Below are 23,286 nucleotides of genomic sequence, written 5' to 3'. Positions count from 1 at the left end.
GGTTATGATTATTTATAGAAATCACAGCAGATGAGCCGGTTAAAGCCAATTTAAGGAGTAGGTGAATTAGAAAATCAGTAGTTAAATACTCAGTAGTCATGAATAACATATTTCTCTGGTCTGTAGGGCGGCCGATTCTGTAATATTTTCCATGGATCGTTAATTTATACAATAATTCATAGATCGTTATAGGCAAATTAGCGTTGTGTTAAATAGTCCATTCAATGAAACCATTAAAATTAGCACTTGAAAAAAAATTATACATAACTTATGTATTTGACCAAAATACTTCCACCGTAATGTCTTAAATTTTCGCAATTTAAATCATTGAACACTCTTTCTTCACGGATCGTCTATTACTAAGGCGAATAATTAGAAATCATAATGCATCTCACTCAAAGCACAATTGAACAAATTTTTTGATCAATTAACGTGTGCTTTACACGTTCTAAGCCATAAAATGAATACGATTCTCCTGTTTTGGGAGGTTTTAGCCGTGGCTACTATGGAATCCACCAATCTGCGAAATGAGTCACGATGTTATCCTCTACCGTGGAACAAGTGATATTTTAATTGTTTGAAGCGCACGTGGTTTTGAAAAGTTGGAGGTAAAAATAGATCACAAGATCAAAACACGTAGAGCAGTAATTGCGGGTCTCGTTTACTCTAACTGTGACCCTGACAAAGTAAGCCCGTTCCACCTTATTTATTACAATCCTGATGGTTATCAGCGTGAGAACGGGATGTGGGCGTATCCGAGGCGTTCCGAAATGTGAAATATGTATAAGTCAATTTAGTCTGGTGTTTTACACTTCGACCTCCCTTTCGGGGTGACCGAATTCGATGTTGGGCCGACCAACTTCTAACTTTTTGGCGTTATGGAATAAGTATCTTTAAAGGTGCAAGAAAACATCAAGAGGGATCCTGCATGCGCGAGAGTTCTTCAAAATGTTCTATACAGAACTTAGGTAAAATTTATCTATGCCGTTAATAAAACTAACTATTACTTGATTTAACGGTAAGGAAAAACGTTACTAAGAAATCTGCATGCCTGGGGGTTGGCCAGCAAGGTAGACTACTCCGAGTAGTCTACCTTCCTGGAGGAGAGACTAGACTAGAAAGGAGACCCGAGTATCGTATTGTATTGAGCTGTTGATGGATTGATAATGATGACAAGGCAGTCGCGATTTCAACAGCTTCAAGAAGAGTATCTGCTTTGGGGTTACCATGGGACCTATCTTCTTATACATAAGAGTGGGGATTAGACCCACCACACTGGTCAAATTCGTGTTGGTGGTCTCTAACGATAATTTTTAACGTACATTTGATCGTCGACGCACGGGTCGTACTGCGCCATCCAATTTCCTAAGTCTGTGCTGATGAAAACCTAATAACATTCATGGCTCAACCCCGAACGCAGGGCTTAATGATCCGTTTTTGAACGTTTTGGACAAGAACAATCAATTTTAACATATCCGGTAAAACTTGCATTCGATCCTGCACAAGGAAAATCCGCATGAATCTATATAATTAAAACATCAATTTGCATCAAAACATCATTCGGTTAATTACTGGCAACACGAGGTTCCGACAAGTGCCTACATCGATCATTGCTCGTAAATGTTTAAATTAACATGTGTGGCAACATTTCTCACACAAATTGCCTTAAATAAAACATAAGGAAGATATAATTTCGCGTCAACGTCTTTACGGAAGCAGACGATTTTGGATGCCTTCTATGTAGGAAGATACAAATTTGTATCAAAGTTTTTACGGAAGCTGTCGATTTTTAATGCCGCCTATCTAGGAAGATATAATTTCGTATAAGTGTTTTTTACGGATACGATTTTGTTCATTTTGTTTTAGAAAAAAAATATTTTAGAAAGTTGGTAAGTACCTAATATTTTATAATTAAAAACTCAAGAAGCGTTAAACTGTAGTAATAAATTAAATATATTTAGTTACAAAATTGTGACTATACAGTTCAATGGAATTTCCATTAAAAGAAAAAATATATTACTTTCGTATAGGTTTGAAAACACCACTTTAAGCAATAAGCGCCACCAGCGATACTGTCAACTATATAATTATATAACAATCGAATCTAAAGTTTCCGGATGGTAGGTACTTGGCAAGAATTAACACGTTTTTTAACTTTATGATTGATCCTAGTTAAAAATACAAACTGGCTTCTTTACGAAAAGTATGCTTCAAATGTCTTAACTACCAGCTGTTGTACCCCGTTCTTAGGCTGCGTTTATTTAATTTTTTACAAATCCCGTGGGAACTGTTCGTTTGTTTGCCTGGACTAAAAAGAAGCCTAAGTATGTTACTCTCAATCCTTTAAACGAAGTGTATGCCCTAAAATCAAGATGATTGGTTGCAAACAAACACATAAACACACAAACAGACTTTCACATTCACTATATTAGTATGGATTCACTGATAAAAGATAATTGGGTAACAAAATATTTGAGAAGAAAGCTTAACGAACAAAGTGGAACTGCGTTTGATAAATAAATGCAGGAATATGCAAAACTATGCATGTGCCAAACACATGGTCGTTTACCTCAGAACCGTGTTAAGTGGCTAAGACAAACACAACGGTGTCGCATGCCGATACTGTTGACAAAGTTTGTTCACCGGCACAATGGAGTTCAAGACCTTCAATGTGACTTCATTGAGCAAATAAAAAGTTTTTTTATTTATATATGTCTATATATATATATATATATATATATATATATCTATGTATATATATTTTATAGATTTATGATTATGTATGTCTATCTATTTTTAAATATATATGTATACATAATTGCACCATCCCGCTCTCTTGCAGCAGTTCCTTATGCCAGAGGTTGCCTCTTAGAGATTGATTGCAGCAATAAGGCCGCCTTTGCATGCCAATTTTGGTTCTTTTATTTTGTTTATTCTTTATTTTATGTATATTTTGATGTTTCTGTGCAAGTAGTAGTATTTCTCCTATTTCTTCTTCTTCTTCAAATTAAAAGTTAAATTGCTAAATGGATAATAATCATGGTCCTAAGTAAATCAATGTTGCAATTTTTTTTTAAATCTGCCTTTTTAGTTAGCGCTTAGCGTGCTTAACTAGAAGAAAAAAGATTCGAATCTTGAATCGGGCCAAATATTGTTTGGTATTGTTTTTTTTTCTGTTATAGAATTTTCAGGACCAGCCCGAAGTTAGAAAGTTTTCGGCGTAAACCCCCGGGCATCGAATAGCGCATTAAGCCGTCGGTCACGGCTATTATCACTAACTTGTAACAAAACCATTTCTTCTAGATGATGGATAGAGGTAAGAGGATTATATGATAAAGGATTCCTGTGGCCACCAGTGGGGCGTTAATAGGCTGCGGATAATGATTCAAGTAATTTTTAATGCACACAGTAGGTATTCTTAATATTTCAAAATAAAATGGTCGCAACCAGGTGGCAGAACCGTTTTATTTCGCACAAACAGGTACCTTCAGATTCATTGTTCATCACACGTAATATATTTTAACAGAGGATTCACAATTAGCTAATAATATTCATTTTCGGTTGGTGTTGAAAGACACAGCCGTAACGTCCATGTGTGAAATGACTACTTTCCAATCTTATGTTAATTAGGCATATAATTTGGCAGTGCCTGCTTTGTATGTATGTGCAATTTTATTATATTTTGCATTTCATAAAGTGATGGCGTAACAATTCCCAAGGTAAAAGATAATATATATTTTAATAATAATATATTTTTGATAATTGACGGACCAAGAAGATCGGTCAACTGATTCTAAGCTATTCTTTGCTATGTGCGTTAATAACTACAATAACTTAGATGCAGGTCTTAAAAATCATTAATCAACCTACGCGTTTTTTTAAGAAAAATCTAGCGCATTGCCTGTGCAAAAAATGCTTCTATACAATATCCAAGTTATATGGCCAAATGACAAAACAATATTAAATTTTTTCAACATATTTCTACCGACAATGCAATAAATAATGTCGTGCTCTTAAACTGTCAAACGAACGTGAAGTGAATCGTTGATATCCAAACTTATGTTTGATTCATCAGCGGTTGATCAATGATCCGCGATTAGCACAAAGAATGAGACCGTTTCCAAGTGATTAAAGATGATAAATGATATGATAATGATTTATTATTATTGGTTAGGTAATGATTTTTGATTAAAGTTTGCTCCACATCAATTATTGAACGTTTTGCGTGCTGTAAACACAGAATTAAGAATCTTCAGAACCCTCATTCAGCCATTATTGCATTCAGTGCATTGTGTCCAAAAACAGTGAAAACGCACCGCGCACGTTGCTACCGAGGAATGTTGCTAGCTCACAATCTTTTTGCATTTTCCCCATTTTATGGTAAACGTTTAGAACCTTAGTCTTTCAATGTAAACAAATTTTGCCTTACTTTTTAGCTTTAACTTTATTTTAAATTGTTAAGAAAATAATAAAACATATATAAGTGTAAAGAAAATCTCTGTATATTTCGTAAAAGAAAGCTCCGAAGAAAAGAAAAACAAGTGTACCTAATAAAATAAATATTTTATTACATTTGTTTTTTTTATATTTAAAAAAAATATTTTACAAATAACGAAAATATTGTTTACATTATGAGACCAGATAGAAAGAATGGACCGGTCCTACTTGATCTCGTAAATCAATAAGTAGTGCAACAATCATTAAAAAACTTAATTCGTTTTAATCAAAGTTTTAGTATTACTATTTCTATTTTTTCTTCTTTGTGAAGGAGTTAACAAATAAACAGAAAAACCGACTTGTTCCGCAATTCACACGGGTTTTACTAGATATCATTGTTGATATCCGGTACAACTTTCTTTCGATTCGGCAAGCTCTTAGATCGCTATAATGGATGCTTAATTAAAACCGCCAATTGGTTCGAAAAGTAAGAGTGATAGAATTTGATCACCTGCAACCGTTATACAGTGTACAACTGTTCACATAATAGGGACATTATCAAATAGCTAGTTCGTAATTCACTTTCACTACAATTGAATGCGCCAAATGCCTTGAGGATACGCGCGTTGTAAGTGAACCAATTTGTTTTGTTAACTAGCATTCTTTTATTTATATCTAATACTTTTATGTATACAAACTGTAAATTAAAACCGAAATTATACTTCGAGGTACATTATGTACCTACTGTACTGTCTCAAAGACTTTGTTATCTGTGAAACCGAAAACCCAATAGTTCAAAAAAAAAAAAATTCAAAATTCATTTATTTCAAGTAGGCCTAATACAAGCACTTTTGAAACGTCAAGTCTGTCCGTGTGTAGTAACTCTATCACCGGTTCGGAAGGCAGATTCTACCGAGAAGAAGCCGGCAAGAAACTCAGCAGTTGCTCTTTTCCAACATCAAAAATTTACATTTTATATTTTAACATTCATTTTTCTATCTTGTGAGAGATGAAAGCGGAGCCGGATGCCTCCAAGCAACCTTGTCATTAAGAAACTCATCAATTGTATAATAACCTCGCTGTAATAAATGTGTTTTAACACATTCTTTAAAATTATGCATTGGTAGGTCCAAAATTACCTTAGGAATCATATTATAAAAGCGTATACTCAATCCCACAAATGACTTCTGCACCTTTCGCAGACGATATGCAGATGTCACTAATTTATGACCATTTCTTGTAAGTCGACTGTTTATATCCACTTTTTGTTTATAAAGACTAATATGTTGTCTTACAAATACTATATTGTTATAAATGTATTGTGAGGCTACCGTAAGTATACCAATTTCTTTAAATTTTTCACGGAGGGATTCACGTGATTTAAGTTTATATATTGACCGTACAGCTCTTTTCTGCAATATGAATATAGTTTAAATATCAGCAGCTTTGCCCCATAATAAGATCCCGTAAGACATCACACTATGAAAGTACGCGAAGTAAACAAGTCTTGCTGTTTCTACGTCAGTAATCTGTCTAATTTTCCTGACGGCGTAGGCAGCCGAGCTTAGTTTACCTGCTAGTGTATCTATATGGGTACCCCACTGAAGCTTACAATCCAAGGTCATGCCCAGAAAAACTGTGGAATCTCCCATTTTTAGTGATTCTCCATTTATTATTATATTATATTATATAGTTATTGAGTAAACCATTTCCATACTTTTTACTGAAAATAATCAGATACAGCCCCTAACATCATCGTATTAGGGACGCGTCGAGTAGCCTGGGTATTATGCGCGTGTCGGTCTTTTGTCTTCAATAGGGTTGTCATAAGTAAATACTTAGAATGTTTTGAATTCGTTTGTATGGAAACATAAATATGCTTTTTTTCATTTAATATTTGTATAGGGTGATTACTTATGTATTATAATTATGCATCCTTCAGCATTATTTCGTAATTCGGTCACACGTTGTAATATACATATATATGCAAATATATATGTATATTTATATGCACCACCTACATCTCTTCTTGATCTGTGTTTTTCCCCTTTTTGTTCAAGAAACCAGAATACCCCGCTTCGAGTCCAGTAAATTTTTTCCCCTTTTTTTTGCTCGGTATTTTTTTTAAGTTATCAAATCCATCAAGGTACTTAGGTAATAATTAACGGTCCAAGCATATGGCTCACCTGATTGTAAGTGTAAAACCGTCGTCTATAAATACAGCAAAGCTTTTCAGAGCAAGAAACATGTTCTACAAATTGCCTCCGTGTGTGATGTGCCCGTCAACCTGAGGCGTAGGTGTAAGCCTGTAATAACACCGTCAACCATGCTTCAGACCAGTGGCGTGCACTGCATACATGCACAAAAGCGCTGCCTACCCTAGCATTTTAATATAACTGGCAACAGAGGAAGATTTTGGCATTTTTTTGTCATTTAACTTCTTTATGCTGACCCTGGTGCACATTTCTGTGCACGGCACTGCTTCAGGCCGCAATTCTTCTTGACGGCAGAAATAAGCATGGTGGTAGCACTTCTCCGGGTGAGCTCTGTTACAGAAACCTCTAATACTACTTGTAGCGGTCTCCACATTACAGAACTAGATGGCGCCACAAAAATCCAGCATCGCGCTAGCAAAGTGTTCACGAAGAATGCCTATTTATACAACTTCCAAAAATGAATGTTCGGACCTCGGTCCCCGAGCACGATCACCCGCTCGGAGCGTATCACCATAGCTACCGTACACTACTAAAAATACAATTTTCCTTGCCTCTACCTTTAGAGGCAGGATTATTTTATCCAACACTAGCGTCCCGGCATAGCTTCGCACGTGTATACAGAGTCAAATAAAAAAATACCAGACTGTATTTGTTTACATTAAAACTAACGACTTTTGTTTCAAAAACTTATCATTAACTCGTTTGTAAAATATATTATTTGTATTTCTACTTAATAACTCTTTATAATATGTATATAAAGTTTGTTATATGAGAGTAATAATATAAATACAAGTAACTATTTTATCCAATGGCGTCATGTTTCACAAAAAAAAATGCACTCTTTAACGTCCGAAAACCGATCTAGGCAACCTAGGATTTTAAGAAGTAGGTAGTCACCTATAGTGTAGGACTTTAGTTTGCCCTAAGACTTGATATATCGGTTTATGATATTGCAAAGTGCAATAAATCATGATAATATTGTATTGCTGTTCAATTAGATTACATCGTTTTATAAAATAAGCACGCGCACACCCTTTTTAGCTTTCTTTTTTTTATCTTATCTTCTCTATTATTTAAAGTAGTGCGAAGCCTGGCTTACACTCCGCCACTTGTACTTCAAAATGGCAACTTCACATATTATAACCTGTCTACGTACAATGGACGGTTCAGGCCAACTAAGTACGGAGACAAGCCTAGGAAAATAAAAGAAGAAAAAGATTGTAACCTGTCTTATTTAAATAGCTGACATTAATACAAATAAGTAGATATATTATGAGGTAAAATCTTCTAAAACGTGATCGATACAGTGTATATATTTCGACATTTAATTCATACCCTAACGCAGTGGGTGTACGGGTAAATCCGAATTCTTCTTTAACCCACTGGTGGGAAAGGCCGTAGGGTGCAGGTGTTGCTCCTTATATTTTCGAGATATAGATTAGTAGGTATTTTATATACTTCAGACTAAACTCAGAACTATAATAAAATGTAGTCGAGAATAGGAGGAAAGGAGAGTTCTTTTTTACCAAAATCGGTCGAAAGAACTTTAGAAAAATTTTAAATTTCCTCAAACATTATTACTTTCTAGGACCTTTTACTATTTGTCCGTTACATTTTCAAATTACATTTACATTACATTTTCAAACAGCAAATCCTACTAATATTATAAATGTGAACGGATTTGGATCAAATTTGGCATATATGTAGTCTGTAGACATGGAAAAGAACAAAGGTTTCCTTTTATCCCGACTCCTTAAGTAGTTCCCAAGGTAAAATGTTAACGAGCTGAGTCACGAGCAGACATTTTTGAAATTTGGGATTCATGTCACCGATGCTATGGAAAAGGACATGTACTTTCTATACCCACCTTTCAAATAGTTCCCGTGGTAAGATGGTTCCGTGTTAAGGAATGAAGCTCTAGAAACAATTCTGAAGTCCACGCAGGCGGAGTCGCGGGCAGAAGCTAGTTTTGTATTTATAGAGAAAGGTTTATGGGATTGGTTTTATTGCTTTGCGTTTATATTGTCTTACTTGTTTTTGCTTCCATGCCACTACCTCTAGACCTGTAATATAGTATCTAGCGGTTATCAATGTGTCAACCTTTCAGTAATAAACAGGAATTCAACGATAAACGTTTCAAGATTTAAAAGCAGTTATCACGTTGATATTTTAAGGAAACAATTTGACGGCGTTTGATTAAAGCTCAGATTGACAGGTTCGCTAAGTTGTGGCATTGCGACCACAAATCCAGCAGAAATGTTTATGTTAATAGATTCTAATCGTAGTTCATGCTTAGAATCAACCGCGGTTGCTAAGCTTCGAGAAAGTGGTACTCAGGGGTGCTAATAATAGGTTATATTACTGGCTTTTATCTACGAGTTCAGACTGACTAAAAATACTGATTTCAGATGATTTGAAAATCAGATAAAATATCCAGATTGTTTTTTCAACAGATAAAAGTGAACGAGTTCTTCTGTAGGAGAACAAAAATTACCCACGTTTTCGAATGTTTTCGAACCTTAGCGGCACAAGATTGTGGTATTTGGAACCCCCCTTCAAAAGACCTATATCCAGCAGTGGAGGTCCATGGGCTGACATTATGATGATGTTTAGGTATTTAACCATTACATTATGCACATCAGTTATCTTGCTAAGATTGCTCGTATACATCCGAACGCCTTTGTTTTGCTTAGGTTAATTTTTTATTTATGCTTATTTGAAATACACGAAAAATCCAAGGTTAAACATCATTGCGATTTAGACCAATCCTATCGCCTATATAAAAGAATCGTTTTTAAACCGTACCTTTTTCCGGTAAGAAAAATAATCACGTCACTGCATTGATCTTTTGCTGCATGAATGTCACATACACGCCAACATACATTATCGCATTTATAATATAATATAAGTATTTGCAACTGCCATTAAATATTAAAGACCGATTATCGACACGACTGAAGACCGCTTCTAATCTTTTATTGAACAGGTGAATGAGTGAAACTAATCTTAATAGTTCTGATAACTGTTTACCTATGATTAACTTAACTTTTTTTTTCTAAAGACTCACGCAATATACTGCGTACTCTGCCGCGTTTCCCTTTAACAGTTCGCGTTTAGCATGTGCAAACGAAATTTACAATAGGTACAAATCAATAACTAAGGAAGAGTTTAGGCCCCTAGGTGCTGAAATAGCGACCCCGTACAGGTAAACGCAGCGTTGGTCGGCCCCCAATTAGGTAGACAGACGCCAACAAACGAGTCGCTGGAAGCCGCTGGAGAAATGCGGCCGGGGACCGTGGATTTGGAACTTCCTTTAAAAGACAGACGCCCTGCAGTGGACGTCAATCGGTAGAAGTGATGATGAGACAAACCCAGTTATTAAAATACAAATTAAAATTAAAATAATCTTATAGATAGTAGGATTTCTGGAAATTAATAATAACTGCGGCTTATTAGGCTTAGGTATATGATTAATTGAACAGTTTTTACCAACAAATATTTTCACCCTGAGTAGTCGTATTTTTTCATGAATTTTCAATTATGATATCAGGGTATGTATATCTGCTTACATTGTTCATTTAAAAACAGTTCACAGCTAATGGAGATAATTATCAAGTGTATAAAAAAATACATTCCAGTTGAGTGCTTTTTAAGCTTATTTTGCAAGCTGATTTATAATAGTGATCTGCGATAGTGATCTGCTTAAGGCATTGTTCATCAAATGTTAGATTTAATTTTGCCAGCATGCTCTCTCTTTTTTCATCCAATTCATAATAGCTACTCTCCTGATAATGTCAGTCGACATAGTCTAAGGGTAATTACACTCATTAAATCATAATTAAACGGATAATAAATCTACAATTACACCGACTTCTTGTAAACCTCCAGAAACACACACGCAAGCTCTTTCATTCATACGCAAACACATTGAGAAAAACCGCTTAGCTATCGGGAACGCAAATGTTCCAGACGCATTCCTTCAAATTTATTGTACCCTGGTAGCAGTGTGATATGACCAGCCTATACTGCCATTTGCCATCATATGCCAGCGCTCTAAAATATCATTATAGTTTTTAGTCCAATACAAGTTAGCCAATGACTGAAATCACACTGTTAAGAAGACGAAGAATGTGAGAACTCTTACGATTATTGAATTGTTGTTATTGGCCTGATCCATTTGCGAAGTTAAAGTGGCATGGGCTGGGCAAACAGCACCGAGGACGGACGGACGTTGGGGTCCTAAGGTTGTGGTAGCAAATCCGCACTGAAACAAGGTTTGGAAGTCCCCCCACTAGGTGGACAGACGACATCAAGAAAGTTTCATAGGAATCGCTGGATTAATGCGCGGGTCAGTGAAGTGTGGAAGTCTTTTCAAAAGGCATATATATCCAATAGTTGACGTTTCTCAGTTGCAATGGTGATGATCATGTTTTAATATAGTTATCAAGTACTGTAAGTAGAGTTTAAAGAGTTTCTGTGAAACTCCGTATTTTAGTTAATAGTCGAATAGTGTCAGCCAATCAGGAAGCAATGCAATCGTCACATTGCCATCGTCATTTACCACAATCGTCTCCCAGTTTAGTGGTACCCGTCACGCGGCCTACTTACTTGACAATTGAGGCTTAATGCATAGGCGAGCTGAATTGCAATGACGCAAGATATAATTTCTCCGTTACACAATGTTAATGCCTTGCGTTGTGCAGTAACATCACAGTGGGATCCGTGTGAAGTAACTGAAGACTTTTTAACAGTGAGAGTGCTAAGGAATTTGTTAGCAAGGCCATGAGAACAAATAACGAGTCTTTTAGTGAGCTACTGTTTATAAAGATTAGCTAAACCCGGCTTCTCTTTGCTATAGCTATGAGGATGCAGTCCTAAGTTCTTGTTTCTACATGACATCGCACCGGAGCACTAAATCGCTTAGCGGTACGTTTTTGGTAAGGTGGTAACAGCCACGGCCAAAGCCTACAACCAGACCAGTGAAAATTCAGAAATAATAAATACCCAAATTGCTGCTGCCGGAAATAGAACCCGGGACCTTCTACTTAAATTCACAGCGCTCACCATTGCGCCAGGGAGGTCGTCAAATATTCTTCTCAGCAAACCCTTTCATTTGATAGGTAGGTACCCATAAATCATGGAGATGCAAAAAGTTGCAGCTTGTTTAAATTCAGTTGCAATATGTGACACATATACTAAGTAACATGGTGAGTTAAATAAAAGCTCCTAAAATACTAGCCTTGATGTTAATGTGTTACAAGGTGTTAAAAGTATCTAGTGTTCAACGGGGGAGCAATCTTGGACGCCCCTAAACTCTTTATTCAGGATGACACACTTTCACTACGCTCGGGAATTATTTATCACGCCGCCCGTAACCTGACACATTGCATTAACCAGATGTTGAACGATATACAATTCATGTAAAAATTACAACGTCCCGTAATAATTTTAAATCAATGCGTTTGAGTTTTGCATACAAACCCACAAAAACGGTTTTGTTTTAGAAGATAATGTTTGCAAAGTGATATCATATATACTGCATTGTCCTTGCTTGACTAAATGGGTTTTGATAAAAATCTGCAGTTTTAATAGTGATAATTATATCACAGTTACATCGTAGATAATAAGTAGATTCTCGTATAATCATTATGTCATTTAAATACTTCATGGTTAGTGATTTACTCTGACATAATTACTGTTGAACGACGAGAGTATTTTTAACCCCAAGACAAAATCTTACTTAATCTTATAATAATATAGAAAATTAAAACATATCAAAGAATGTGCTCCGAGACCTGTGTAATATAGAAACCACATCCAAATCGGAGTCGGAATCGGAAAAAGTATAACAAAATATAAACGTTTCGTTTTGATATACGTTCGCAATGCGATAAACCGCATTCGTATAGTTAACCTTTTTGGTCTAGTAGTTTGTTCAGGAAAATGTTACACAAAAACATACAAGCGGTGGCAAATATTTCACGAACGTCAATGGCAGCGGGAATTTATCCCATGAATAGGCAGTTAGTAGAAATGTTCACCGACTGTATTTTTATTGTCGATATATAACATTAAATAATAGTTAAAAAAAATGATAGCTAAAAATAAATCTTACTCTAATATTTTTCTACTGTATTATTTTTAATACAGTACTTTAAACGAATTAGTGTGCAGAAACTAGATAAAAAAGTGAATATTGTTCTACTACAAAGTTCTGATAGACTGTACCGATAGTTACCTATAAAAGTGCGTCAATTATCACGATGAAATAGTGAAATATGATTAAGATCAATGTACGCTCATTATGTCATTGAAATACATCTTGACCAGTGATTTACTCCGTGAGATAATGACTACTGAATACCTGGTGGTAGGGTTGCCACTCAATACATCACGCCATCATAATAACTGTTACAGTTGTTTTGTGAAGTGGGTAAATAATTAATCTGTTGATACTATCTTGATATGTGCCAGACATTTTGTTAAATTGATGAGGATTTTAAAGAATGCGCTAATAAATCTAATTTCATTGTCTGTACCACATTGTCTATAAATAATTACTAATATAATTTTAATTATTACTTGAATAGCTTTCAAGTAATAATTAAAATTATTAATTATTAGATTTACAGACAATGTGGTCGGTACGGTGGGTATTTTGATATAAATACGATTGCATTTTTGCTTCATCAGTCAGATGTCAACATAGGACAGATCCGGGACGTCGAGCTTGTGGCAACCCTACAGGAAGGCAACAACTGTTCAGCACGCAACGTACGTACAGTAATATGATAAGTCGGACCCGCGGCACGCACGTGTAAATAGTTTCAGGTAAATAAACAATTAAATTAAAACTGTACACGACTTTTATCGAAGGCTCAGTGAGCGTTGTAACACTCAGGGTGCGGCTTCGGTGCGACCATTAGCGTGCATTTAATTTATTACAAAACTAGCGACCCGCCCTCGCTTCGCTCGGGTGCAATATAGATACTAATTACTAATGTGGGGCAGTTTGGAGTGATTACAATTCCGTGGTACTTTAATTTAATCTGAGGTTTAGCCAGCGTTTGCAATGTAAGCGTACAAAAATGTTTATTTCGACATCACATTACAAATCTTTGAGTTTTTTTGCTTTTCTGTACTATAATACGCATGTTTACTACACATTAACCATCCTCTTGAATCACTATGTAGTGCTCAAAACAGCATTAATATACGTTGTGAATTTTAACTGATCCAAGCTTACAATTAGCGGTATCAAAGAAAGAAGATAATAAAGTTGGAATGTTTTTTCTTATTTGTTTGCTTTGACGACTTCCCTGGGCCAGCACTGTGGACTTATAACGGCATTTAAATGTAAGGCGCCGGATTCGATCTGTGGCAGGGGCGATTGCAAATTCACAATGCATTCTCTATATGCACTTCTGAAACCACAAGTTTATCGTTCGTTTTGACTCTATTATTAGTTAGAAATGCAGTCTCTACCGAGGAGAAGCTGGCAAGAAACTCAGCAGTTGCTCTTTTTCAACAACAGCAATTAAAAGTTCAGATTGTTTATTAACATTGTTTAATTATTTAATTCCATCATATTTACCTACTCACTTGATCAAAATAACTTCTCAATAAAGAAAATTCAGTGAGAAGGCTTAAAACTCTTTGAGCTAGTAAAGTGCAGTGGATAAAACTAGTATTTGTACTAAGTAATAAGCTCACGTGAACAAAGTGAACGTTAAATCATAGTTAGAAATCGAGTTACAACATTGGACTATATTTTAGTTTTAACTATTTATAAGTAAAAGTAAAAAATAAATTACTTATCAGTCAAGTAAATAGGCTAGATTGATAAACATCTCACTGATGCTTTATAGTAGAAAAAAAAAACCTGCTCAAAAACTTATTCTAAGCACGACTTGAAGTAATGGGCTAGCGTACTTTTAAGGTTGAACATAAATTGCATTCTATTGCTTTTATTTCAATAGGCAATTTTTGAGGTTAAGACCTTGGTAATAAGGCGTGGTTGGTTTTTTAAAGATATGTAGATACTTATATATTTTTAAAGATATGTAGTATTGTTAAGCGAGCCACAACACCCAGATGACGACCACGACCAGTCTGTCAAGACTGAAACGACTAAGAAGAAGGTACTTATATAAAATGGTTTAGTCGGTCCAACCAACACAGTTTGCCGTCGTCACTCTTCGGGTCTGCATGACGAAAATACCCAATCAGCTACGCTATCGGCTTTATTATTATTTTGTCAACCTCCCTGGCGCAGTGGTAAGCGCTGTGGTTTTATGTTGGAGGTCCCGGGTTCGATTCCCAGAAGGGGAGCTTTGGGAATTTATCAATTCCGAATTTTCTCTGGTCTGGTCTGGTGGGAGATTTCGGCCGTGGCTCGTTATCACCATACCGACGAAGACGTGCCGTTTGGAGATTAAGCGTTCCGGTATGATGTCGCGTAGAAGCCGTTTAGAGGTATCGGTTAGAAATAGCTGCCATACCGGCCTAGAATGCCCGCTAAATTTTTAAAGAAGGCGTCCTCTTATAGGCGTCCTCTCTCATAGGAGAAATAATGAACACATCTAAGTAATATGATTAACATGCTCTCAGAGGCACGGGGCTACTGTCTATATCCTAACTCTACTCCGGTAATGACATTTTTTTATAAAATGAAGAACTTTAGGCCCGACCCCAGAATAGAATCGAGAAAGGTTACGTTTAAAAAAAAAGTATAGTAGTAGCGTTTGCCGGTATAATTACACAGACATATGAGACCCCAGGATCGCTAAAGTTGCCGGCATAAACTGGATGCAAGTAGCCAAGGATAGAGACCGGTGGAGGAGGCCTTTACCCTCGCATGAGAGGGGTTCTTGCTAGAAATTATATAACACCAGATAATAACTATTAATTCTCTTAAACTTATTATGTATTGTAAGCAAGAATTAAAAGGCTTTGTTATTTTATTTTATTTTTATTTTATTATTTTGCCTACGCCTCAGGTTGATGGACTCAAGGCAGCACTTTGTAAGACGCTTTGTATTTGCATGTTTTATGAAGTTTTGCCCTGTTTATATAGGCAATGGATTTCCACTCAATTATTACTCTAAAAAAGCTTCATCTGGAAAAAAATTGCGGTGTACTCACGTAATCCGCCAAACTCTTCATGCCGTAAGGAAACCGTTCTCTATCGGGGACCAGCTTGCCGCGGGCATCGCGCTCCCTTTCGGGCCAGCAGTCATCCACGTTGATGTACTCATATCCGGCAGCCGCGTAGCCCTCGTTGACCAGGATGTCTGTCATCGTGCGGAAGAGACGATCGCTGGAAAATAATTGAAATTAACCCAACAAGTAACACTGTTGTTATAAGGTTAGATGGAAATTAGATACTTACAAAAGGTATTGTTGCAATGGATACTATCAATGGTATCAGCAGCGTCTATTAAAGTACCTACCCCGAATACCGATCTGACAAGGTCATTTGTAGGATTTGAGTATACGCTTTTATAATATGATTCCTAAGGTGATTTTGGATTCTCCGCTTTCATCTCTCAAAAGATAGAAAAATGAATGTTAAAAAGTAAAATGTAAATTGTTGATATTGGAAAAGAGCAACTGCTGAGTTTGTTGCCGGCTTCTTCTCGGTAGAATCTGCCTTTCGAACCGCTGATAGAGTCACAACAAACAAACAGACTTGACGTTTCAAAAGTGCTTATATTAGGTCTACTTAAAGTAAATGAATTTTTAATTTTGAAAGGCAAGTTGTAAAGGGGATTGAAAAGTTATTTATGACGCAAAGGATGCTATTAATGATATCAGAAGGGTCTGAAAAAGTATATGTCCAGTATACCGATCTGATAAGGCTAGTTGGTAACGAGGGACAGAAGTTATTAATTTTTTACCTGAGATCAGTACTTTTAGACAACTAACTATACAAAGTTTAATCTTACAAATATACGCGACGACAGCCATAACATCTGCTGTTTACATTAGAGATAAATAGGGACGCGATAAATATGTTAATATAATAATTTAGGACCTAGATTATAATAAATTATTGTTAGAACAATAATTCACACACACGTTCACATTGTACACAGATACTCTAGTGAATTTAATGTCAGTTAATTACATTAGTTAAGGTTGACATAATGTTTTTAAGTTTCTTGAATAGATTTAGAAGTATAGTAAGTTTTTACGAACAAGATGCATTCAATCATCAAAGTACGTCTGTAATAAATGTGAATTTTATTTTTCTAGTGAAATCGATTGTTGATGTAGGAATTAAACAGGATTTTAAAGTTTGTTTAGAAATCAGCGAATCACATTAGAAACGAGGAAGCAAAACATCTAATGAATATGGGCGGAATGCTAAATACGTAATGCATAAGGATACAAACTCTCACGATGCCTGGCTGCAGTTCTATGTTAAAAAGGTGAAAGATATTGTGCAATACTTATACGCAGTTTATGATTATAATCAAATAGCTTCCTACACCAGTAAGAACAGCTTTTGATGAAGTCCAGGGACAACAGGGTTTATCAATGAAAAAAGGGCAAATTAATAAGATTTATTAAAACTACGTTGCATAATTTGGCATTAAATAAAATTTCAGTTAGTACCACAAGATAACAACCTGCATTATAGGTGCTTATTCAATTTGTGTACATATACTTTTAGATCGGACACCGTAAGTTTATTTGTAATTAATTATATTTAAGAATAATGCATCAACTCCTGTTTAGAAACATGCTGCATACGAACTTGTTTGATTAGTAATTATTGCGCATAGTATTAAAAAAAAGTAAACCTCGCTGAAACACAATCGCAATATCAAACTTGGGCTTCAGTCAGTATATTAATGTTGGTATTATCTAAGGCAAAAACGCACTACAATTCAACCTTTTACGTTCCAATATATTGAGGAAACCCATGGATATACTATAAATAGCGATCCTTAATTGTTATAATCAACAACATACAGACGGATCTCTCAATTGTAAATTATATTCCCATGAAAAGCATGGTTCTTAAGTCTAAAAAAATGGCGACGTAAAATTAGCGAAATTGGAAAAAACAACACCGAAATTTGTTGCTTTTTTGTTGCTAATTAGTTGCTGAAAAATTAATTTTTTTGCTCTAACCGATCGCATAAAATCGGCAATAACGCAAACTTTACATTAAAATAGCGTGGGAATCACTGAATGTCGACTGATCAATCAAGCAAATAAGGGTCAATTTGTTGCTAATTTGTTGCTGGAAGATGCTTAGAAAAAAAAAATTGTTTTTTTTATAAGGGAACTTTAAATTGGAGATTTTACCCTACCACATCCGCCTGTCTCATTCTGAAAACTATTCAAAATAATTGCTATTTTTTAGACTTATGGTTCTTGACTTGGCCGACATCTCAAAGATCTAAATGGGTGCAAAGTTCTGTAGTTAATCCGAAAATGTTTTCTTTAAACCGTTGAATTAATTTACAAAAAACAGATAATGTTAAATAAATTATGATTTCCTCGACTACATTTTCCTAACACGCTGACCTTCAATAAACTTCAAAAACGTATAAAAAGTTTATTTTATTCATACTTTTTAGTTCATTTTAATTATTTACCCAGTAGGTATATTAGCAAAATCGTAGGAAAACATCTGTATCTCTGGATATAAACTTTAAAATTATAAAAGTGCATAACATCGGCTATCGACATAATCAGCCTACGCTGTGCTCGCCACTTTTTAATCGTTTCGACTCCGTTACTAGTAATTGTCGTGTTTAACTACGGATCTTGTGGTCCTAGGTTCACTCCACAGATCGAGCCAAGAGCATATTAAGCCTCTGGTCCTAGCGTTTAACACCAAAATGTAGTATTAAGCGTTAAAGCCCTGCCCTCTCTCTCATAACAGAGGTGGCCTGTACCCAGTAGTACACCAGCTAATGCTGTGTCAAAAGATATAAGTTTAGTAAAAGGTATATCATCTAAATGTATCTCACCTTATACAGTTATCAGGATCATTCTTGCAGTCCGTGTTGCACCTGAACCTCTCCCACGCCAACCACCCCATCGGTGGCGTCAGCGCCAACCCATTGTCCAGCCCAGAGCTCTTCCCCAGAACGCACACAATCACGATCACCGTCCACGCACATAACTTCCAAGAGGCCATCACAAATATCTAAACCGAATTACGTATTAAAATTTACTTCACCAAAGATTATATCCGCATAGTTTTATTAAATCCCAATTTACTTTTATGTAATTTTAAAGAAATACTACGATTCTAAGCGGGTGTAAAATACAACTGTCAGTGAGACACTGTCATTGCATAGAGGTTATGAGAGCAAGAAGTCCTCCACTAATGAGTTTATAACTGCAGTACAGCGGGATTATCTGTAACAAAACAAAAGTTAACATTAATGACTACTCATGACATATTAATATTGTCTACATTTGTTTGTAATAATACGTACACTGGCATAAATAACTCAGTAGAAAATGTTTGACTTTTAACGTGTAGAATTCATTAGCATTCACATTTCGTACTCTTTGAGAGTATTTTGGGTTGCACTTCATAGCCAACGAAACATCTCGAAAATTATATAACTATCCCTACTAATATTATAAATGCGAAAGTAACTCTGTCTGTCTGTCTGTCTGTCTGTTACCTTTTCACGCCTAAACCGCTGAACCGATTTTGATGAATTTTGGTAAAGAGATAGATGGAACCTTGGGAAAGGACATAGGGTACTTTTTATCCAGATCCCGATCCCGATCCCGGAATTATACGGGTGGAAACGCAGAGTGCAGTTGTGTATCGTATATCCCTACTAAATGAATTTTGGTATAGAGATAGATGGAACCTTGGAAAAGGACAAAGGCAACCTTTTATCCCGATCCCGATCCCGATCCCGTAATTATGCGAGTGATAGATAACGCAGGGTGCAGTTATGTATCGTATATGCCTACTAAATGAATTTTGGTATAGAGATACATGGAACCTTGGAAAAGGACAAAGGCAACCTTTTATCCCGATCCCGTAATTATGCGAGTGATAGATAACGCAGGGTGCAATTATGTATCGTATATGCCTACTAAATGAATTTTGGTATAGAGATAGATGGAACCTTGGGGAAAGACATAGACAGTCTGTCTGTTTCGTTTTCACGCCTAAACCGCTGAACCGATTTTGATGAATTTTGGTATAGAGATAGATGGAACCTTGGGAAAGGACATCTTTACTTTTTATCCCGATCCCGATCCCGGAATTATGCGGGTGAAAACGCGGGGTGCAGTTATGTATCGCATAATTCAAATACTTCTAGCCAGCTTTTAGAATTCTTTCTGCCTGACATGTCCATCAGGCCCATCGGCCTATACACTATGAATGTGTGAGTGTGAATCGATAATTTTATCGATTCATTTTGTTTTTATTCCATGTGGATAGTATATTTTTTTTAACATTTAGTTTTAGTTTAGCAATTCGTTTTGTTTTTGTTTTATTTCATCCCGTGTCCCGGTCCTGTTGATGCGTAATCTTGACGCACCAAGAATGTGTAATGGCACACGTCTACAAATTACACACCTGGGACGCAATATTGTGAGAGCAATAAATATGACAGGAACAGCAAAGGGAGAAGAAGTGTTAATTCCCCGTATTCCAATAATCCCTACCGATTTGCCAATTCAATTCAAAAGAGTACAATTTCCCCTGAAAGCAGCATTCGCTATGACGATAAACAAAGCTCAAGGACAGACACTCAAAGTAGCTGGTGTTCATTTAGAAAAAAACTGTTTCTCCCATGGGCAACTGTATGTGGCGTGCTCACGAGTATCGAGTCCACAAAACCTACATGTTTTTACCAAAGAAGGAAAAACAAAAAATGTCGTATACAAAAACGTATTAAACTAAGTTAAGTCAGGGATCAGGGTCTGGTGGTCACAGGAAATCGCTACTCTCCGTGCCGATAGTAACAAGGCACGTCGAGCTTACACCCGATGCCGCCGCAGAAGGCCATTGATCGCGTCCGAAGAGGATCACCTCTATAGGGAGCTACGAAAGGCCAAAACGGCCTTCCAGGTTGCCATCGCCGGGGCTAAGGACTCTGCTAATAAGGAGTTTTTGGCAACCCTGGACAGAGATCCGTGGGGCCGACCATACCGAATCGTCAGAGGCAAGATGCGGAGGGTCCCTCCCACGGATTCCATGCAGCCTGAGCTTCTTAATCGGGTGGTGTCCGGACTTTTTCCCCGACCACCAACATTTACGCCCCCAATTATGGCGCCTTTATCCGGGGAACGGGGGAGGCCGATTGCAGCCCCACCACTCTCAGACGATGAGATAGCTGAGGTTTGGGATCGCCTACGGCAGAGTAGGAAGGCACCAGGACCGGACGGAGTCCCGGGAAGGGTCCTGATGTTGGCTTTGGAGCACCTTGGGGGCCGTCTGAGGCAGTTGTTCAACGACTGCCTAGAGGCGGGACGTTTCCCGGAGGTGTGGAAGGAAGGACGTTTGGTTCTGCTGCAAAAAGAGGGTCGAAATCTTGACTCTCCCTCAGCATACAGACCAATCGTCCTGATTGATGAGGTGAGCAAGATGCTGGAGAGAGTTTTGGCCTCTCGGATAAACCAACATCTTGTTCAACGGGGCCCCGACATCTCGGAGCACCAGTATGGGTTCAGGGCCGGCAAATCGACCATAGACGCTGTGGGTGCTCTGAGAGCCTTCTGTGAGTTTGCAAAGAAGAGGGGTGAGGGGGTGCTGGCGGTGTCACTAGACATCGCCAATGCCTTTGGCAGCCTCCCATTTAGCGTGATAGAGGAGGCGCTCCGGTATCACGAGGTGCCCCTTTATCTACGCCGAATGATAGGGCACTACCTGGAGGGTAGGGTGGTCCTCTATCAGGGAAGGGACGGAGAAAGGAAGGAGAGACGTATGGCCTGTGGGGTTCCACAGGGGTCAGTCCTCGGACCCCTGTTGTGGAATATAGGGTTTGACTGGGCCATCCGTCCAGCTCTGCTCCCACGGATGGCAATAATATGTTACGCGGACGACACTTTGATTGCCGTCCGGGGAAACAGCCACGGGGAGGCTGCGAGGAGGGCCACGGTGGCCACTGAATTGGTGGTAACCAGAATTGGGATGCTGGGTCTGAAAGTGGCCCTCCAGAAGACGGAAGCCGTTCTTTTCGGGGGAGTGGGTTGGCGGCCCCCGGCACATTCTAGCATCTTGGTGTCGGGGGAAGCGGTCCAAATCCGTGCCCACATGAGGTACCTAGGCCTTGTTTTGGACCGCAAGTGGAATTTCGAGGAGCATTTCCGCCAACTTGCTCCTCGAGTGGTGGGTGCAGCTGCTGCACTAGGTCGACTGCTTCCAAATGTGGGAGGCCCTGGAGCCCCATGCCGTCGTCTATTTGCAGGGGTAGTGAGGAGCATGGCAATGTATGGGGCCCCAATTTGGTTTGACGCACTCCGTGCGCCAACCAGGGCGCTTCTACGAAGGCCGCAAAGGGTGGTGGCGAACCGGATATGCCGGGCCTACACTACCGTTGCATTCGCGGCTGCGTGCGTCTTGGCGGGCACTCCCCCCTGGGAACTGGAAGCGGAGGTGCTCGCTGAGACGCACCGCGTTAGAATAGAGAGACAGGCGAGAGGGGAACGATTGGCTCTCGAAGAAGTTGGCCAGGTGCAGCAGATGGCTACCCGGAGGATGCGGGACCGCTGGAAAGCGAGTCTGGAAGATGCCCTCTATGGCAAACGCACTATAGAGGCCATACGCCCGGTCCTCGGCCAGTGGATTCGGCGGAAGCATGGTTCACTCTCATTCCGGCTCGTGCAGGTTATGACAGGCCATGGCTGTTTCGGTCATTACCTGCACCGAGTCGCGAGGAGGGAACCGACCCCGTCGTGTCACGAGTGCGGTGCTGCGGATGACACTGCGCAGCACACCCTCGAGGAGTGTCGCAAGTGGGATACTCAGCGTCGCGCTCTGGTAGCGGAAATAGGCGGGGACCTCTCGCTGTCCAGCGTTGTATTTGCCATGCTGAGCAGCGAGAGGTCTTGGGAAGCTGTGGTTGACTTTTGCGAAGAAGTTATCTCGCAGAAGGAGGCCGCGGAGCGGATGCGTGAAGAAGCTGTAAACGCACATCCGCTCCGGCGTAGACGGGGGGGAAGGAGACGGCGGGAATATGCCGCACGTCTGGTTGCCCTGGGAGGCGGGTAGTTATTGGGCTAGCTACCCGTCCCTATACGAGTCTCCCTGCTGTCTGAGGGGGGGTCAAGCTGTCCTGATCACCTCCTCCTTTGCTTTGTAGCCCTGGCAATCAGCTGGGGTTGTTGGTAGACGTCTGGGAAGTGTACAACGGGTTCCCCGGACGTCCAATAAATCCAACGAGAGGGACATGCCGTGGTGGTTTTTAGTTCGGGTAAACGAGTCCCACATAACCTCTGTCCTGCCCAAAAGGACAGAGGTAGCCATAAAGCTTTTCCACCACGACAAAAAAAAAAAAAAAAAAAAAAAAAAAAAAGGATCAGGGTCAGGAAAAGTCTACCTATGTTAATCTCAATAATTCAATGTGCCGGCTTCATTAGAATCGTTTCATTATAGTTTCAGAGCCTATTCAGTCCAAACAAATTTACACGA

The 23,286-nt window shown here is 38.3% G+C and overlaps 1 protein-coding gene across 1 annotated transcript in view; it reads right to left on the bottom strand.

The window, feature by feature from the left end:
• LOC120624890 (alpha-N-acetylgalactosaminidase) overlaps positions 1–19,037 on the bottom strand; it is a 36,572-nt gene extending 17,535 nt beyond the window's left edge. The window contains exons 1-2 of the mRNA XM_039891656.1: positions 18,644–19,037; positions 15,798–15,972 (exon numbers count right to left, since the gene is read on the bottom strand). Of these exons, the coding sequence (XP_039747590.1) occupies positions 15,798–15,972; positions 18,644–18,813 (345 nt within the window). The 5' untranslated portion in view covers positions 18,814–19,037. The remainder of the gene's footprint in view (positions 1–15,797; positions 15,973–18,643) is intronic.
• Between the last annotated feature and the right edge of the window lie 4,249 nt (positions 19,038–23,286).

Source organism: Pararge aegeria, chromosome 7 (genome assembly GCF_905163445.1).
Source record: "Pararge aegeria chromosome 7, ilParAegt1.1, whole genome shotgun sequence".
Lineage (NCBI taxonomy): Eukaryota > Metazoa > Arthropoda > Insecta > Lepidoptera > Nymphalidae > Pararge > Pararge aegeria.
The sequence above is the reverse complement of the archived record's forward strand: the minus strand, read 5'-3'. Positions and strand labels throughout refer to the sequence as shown.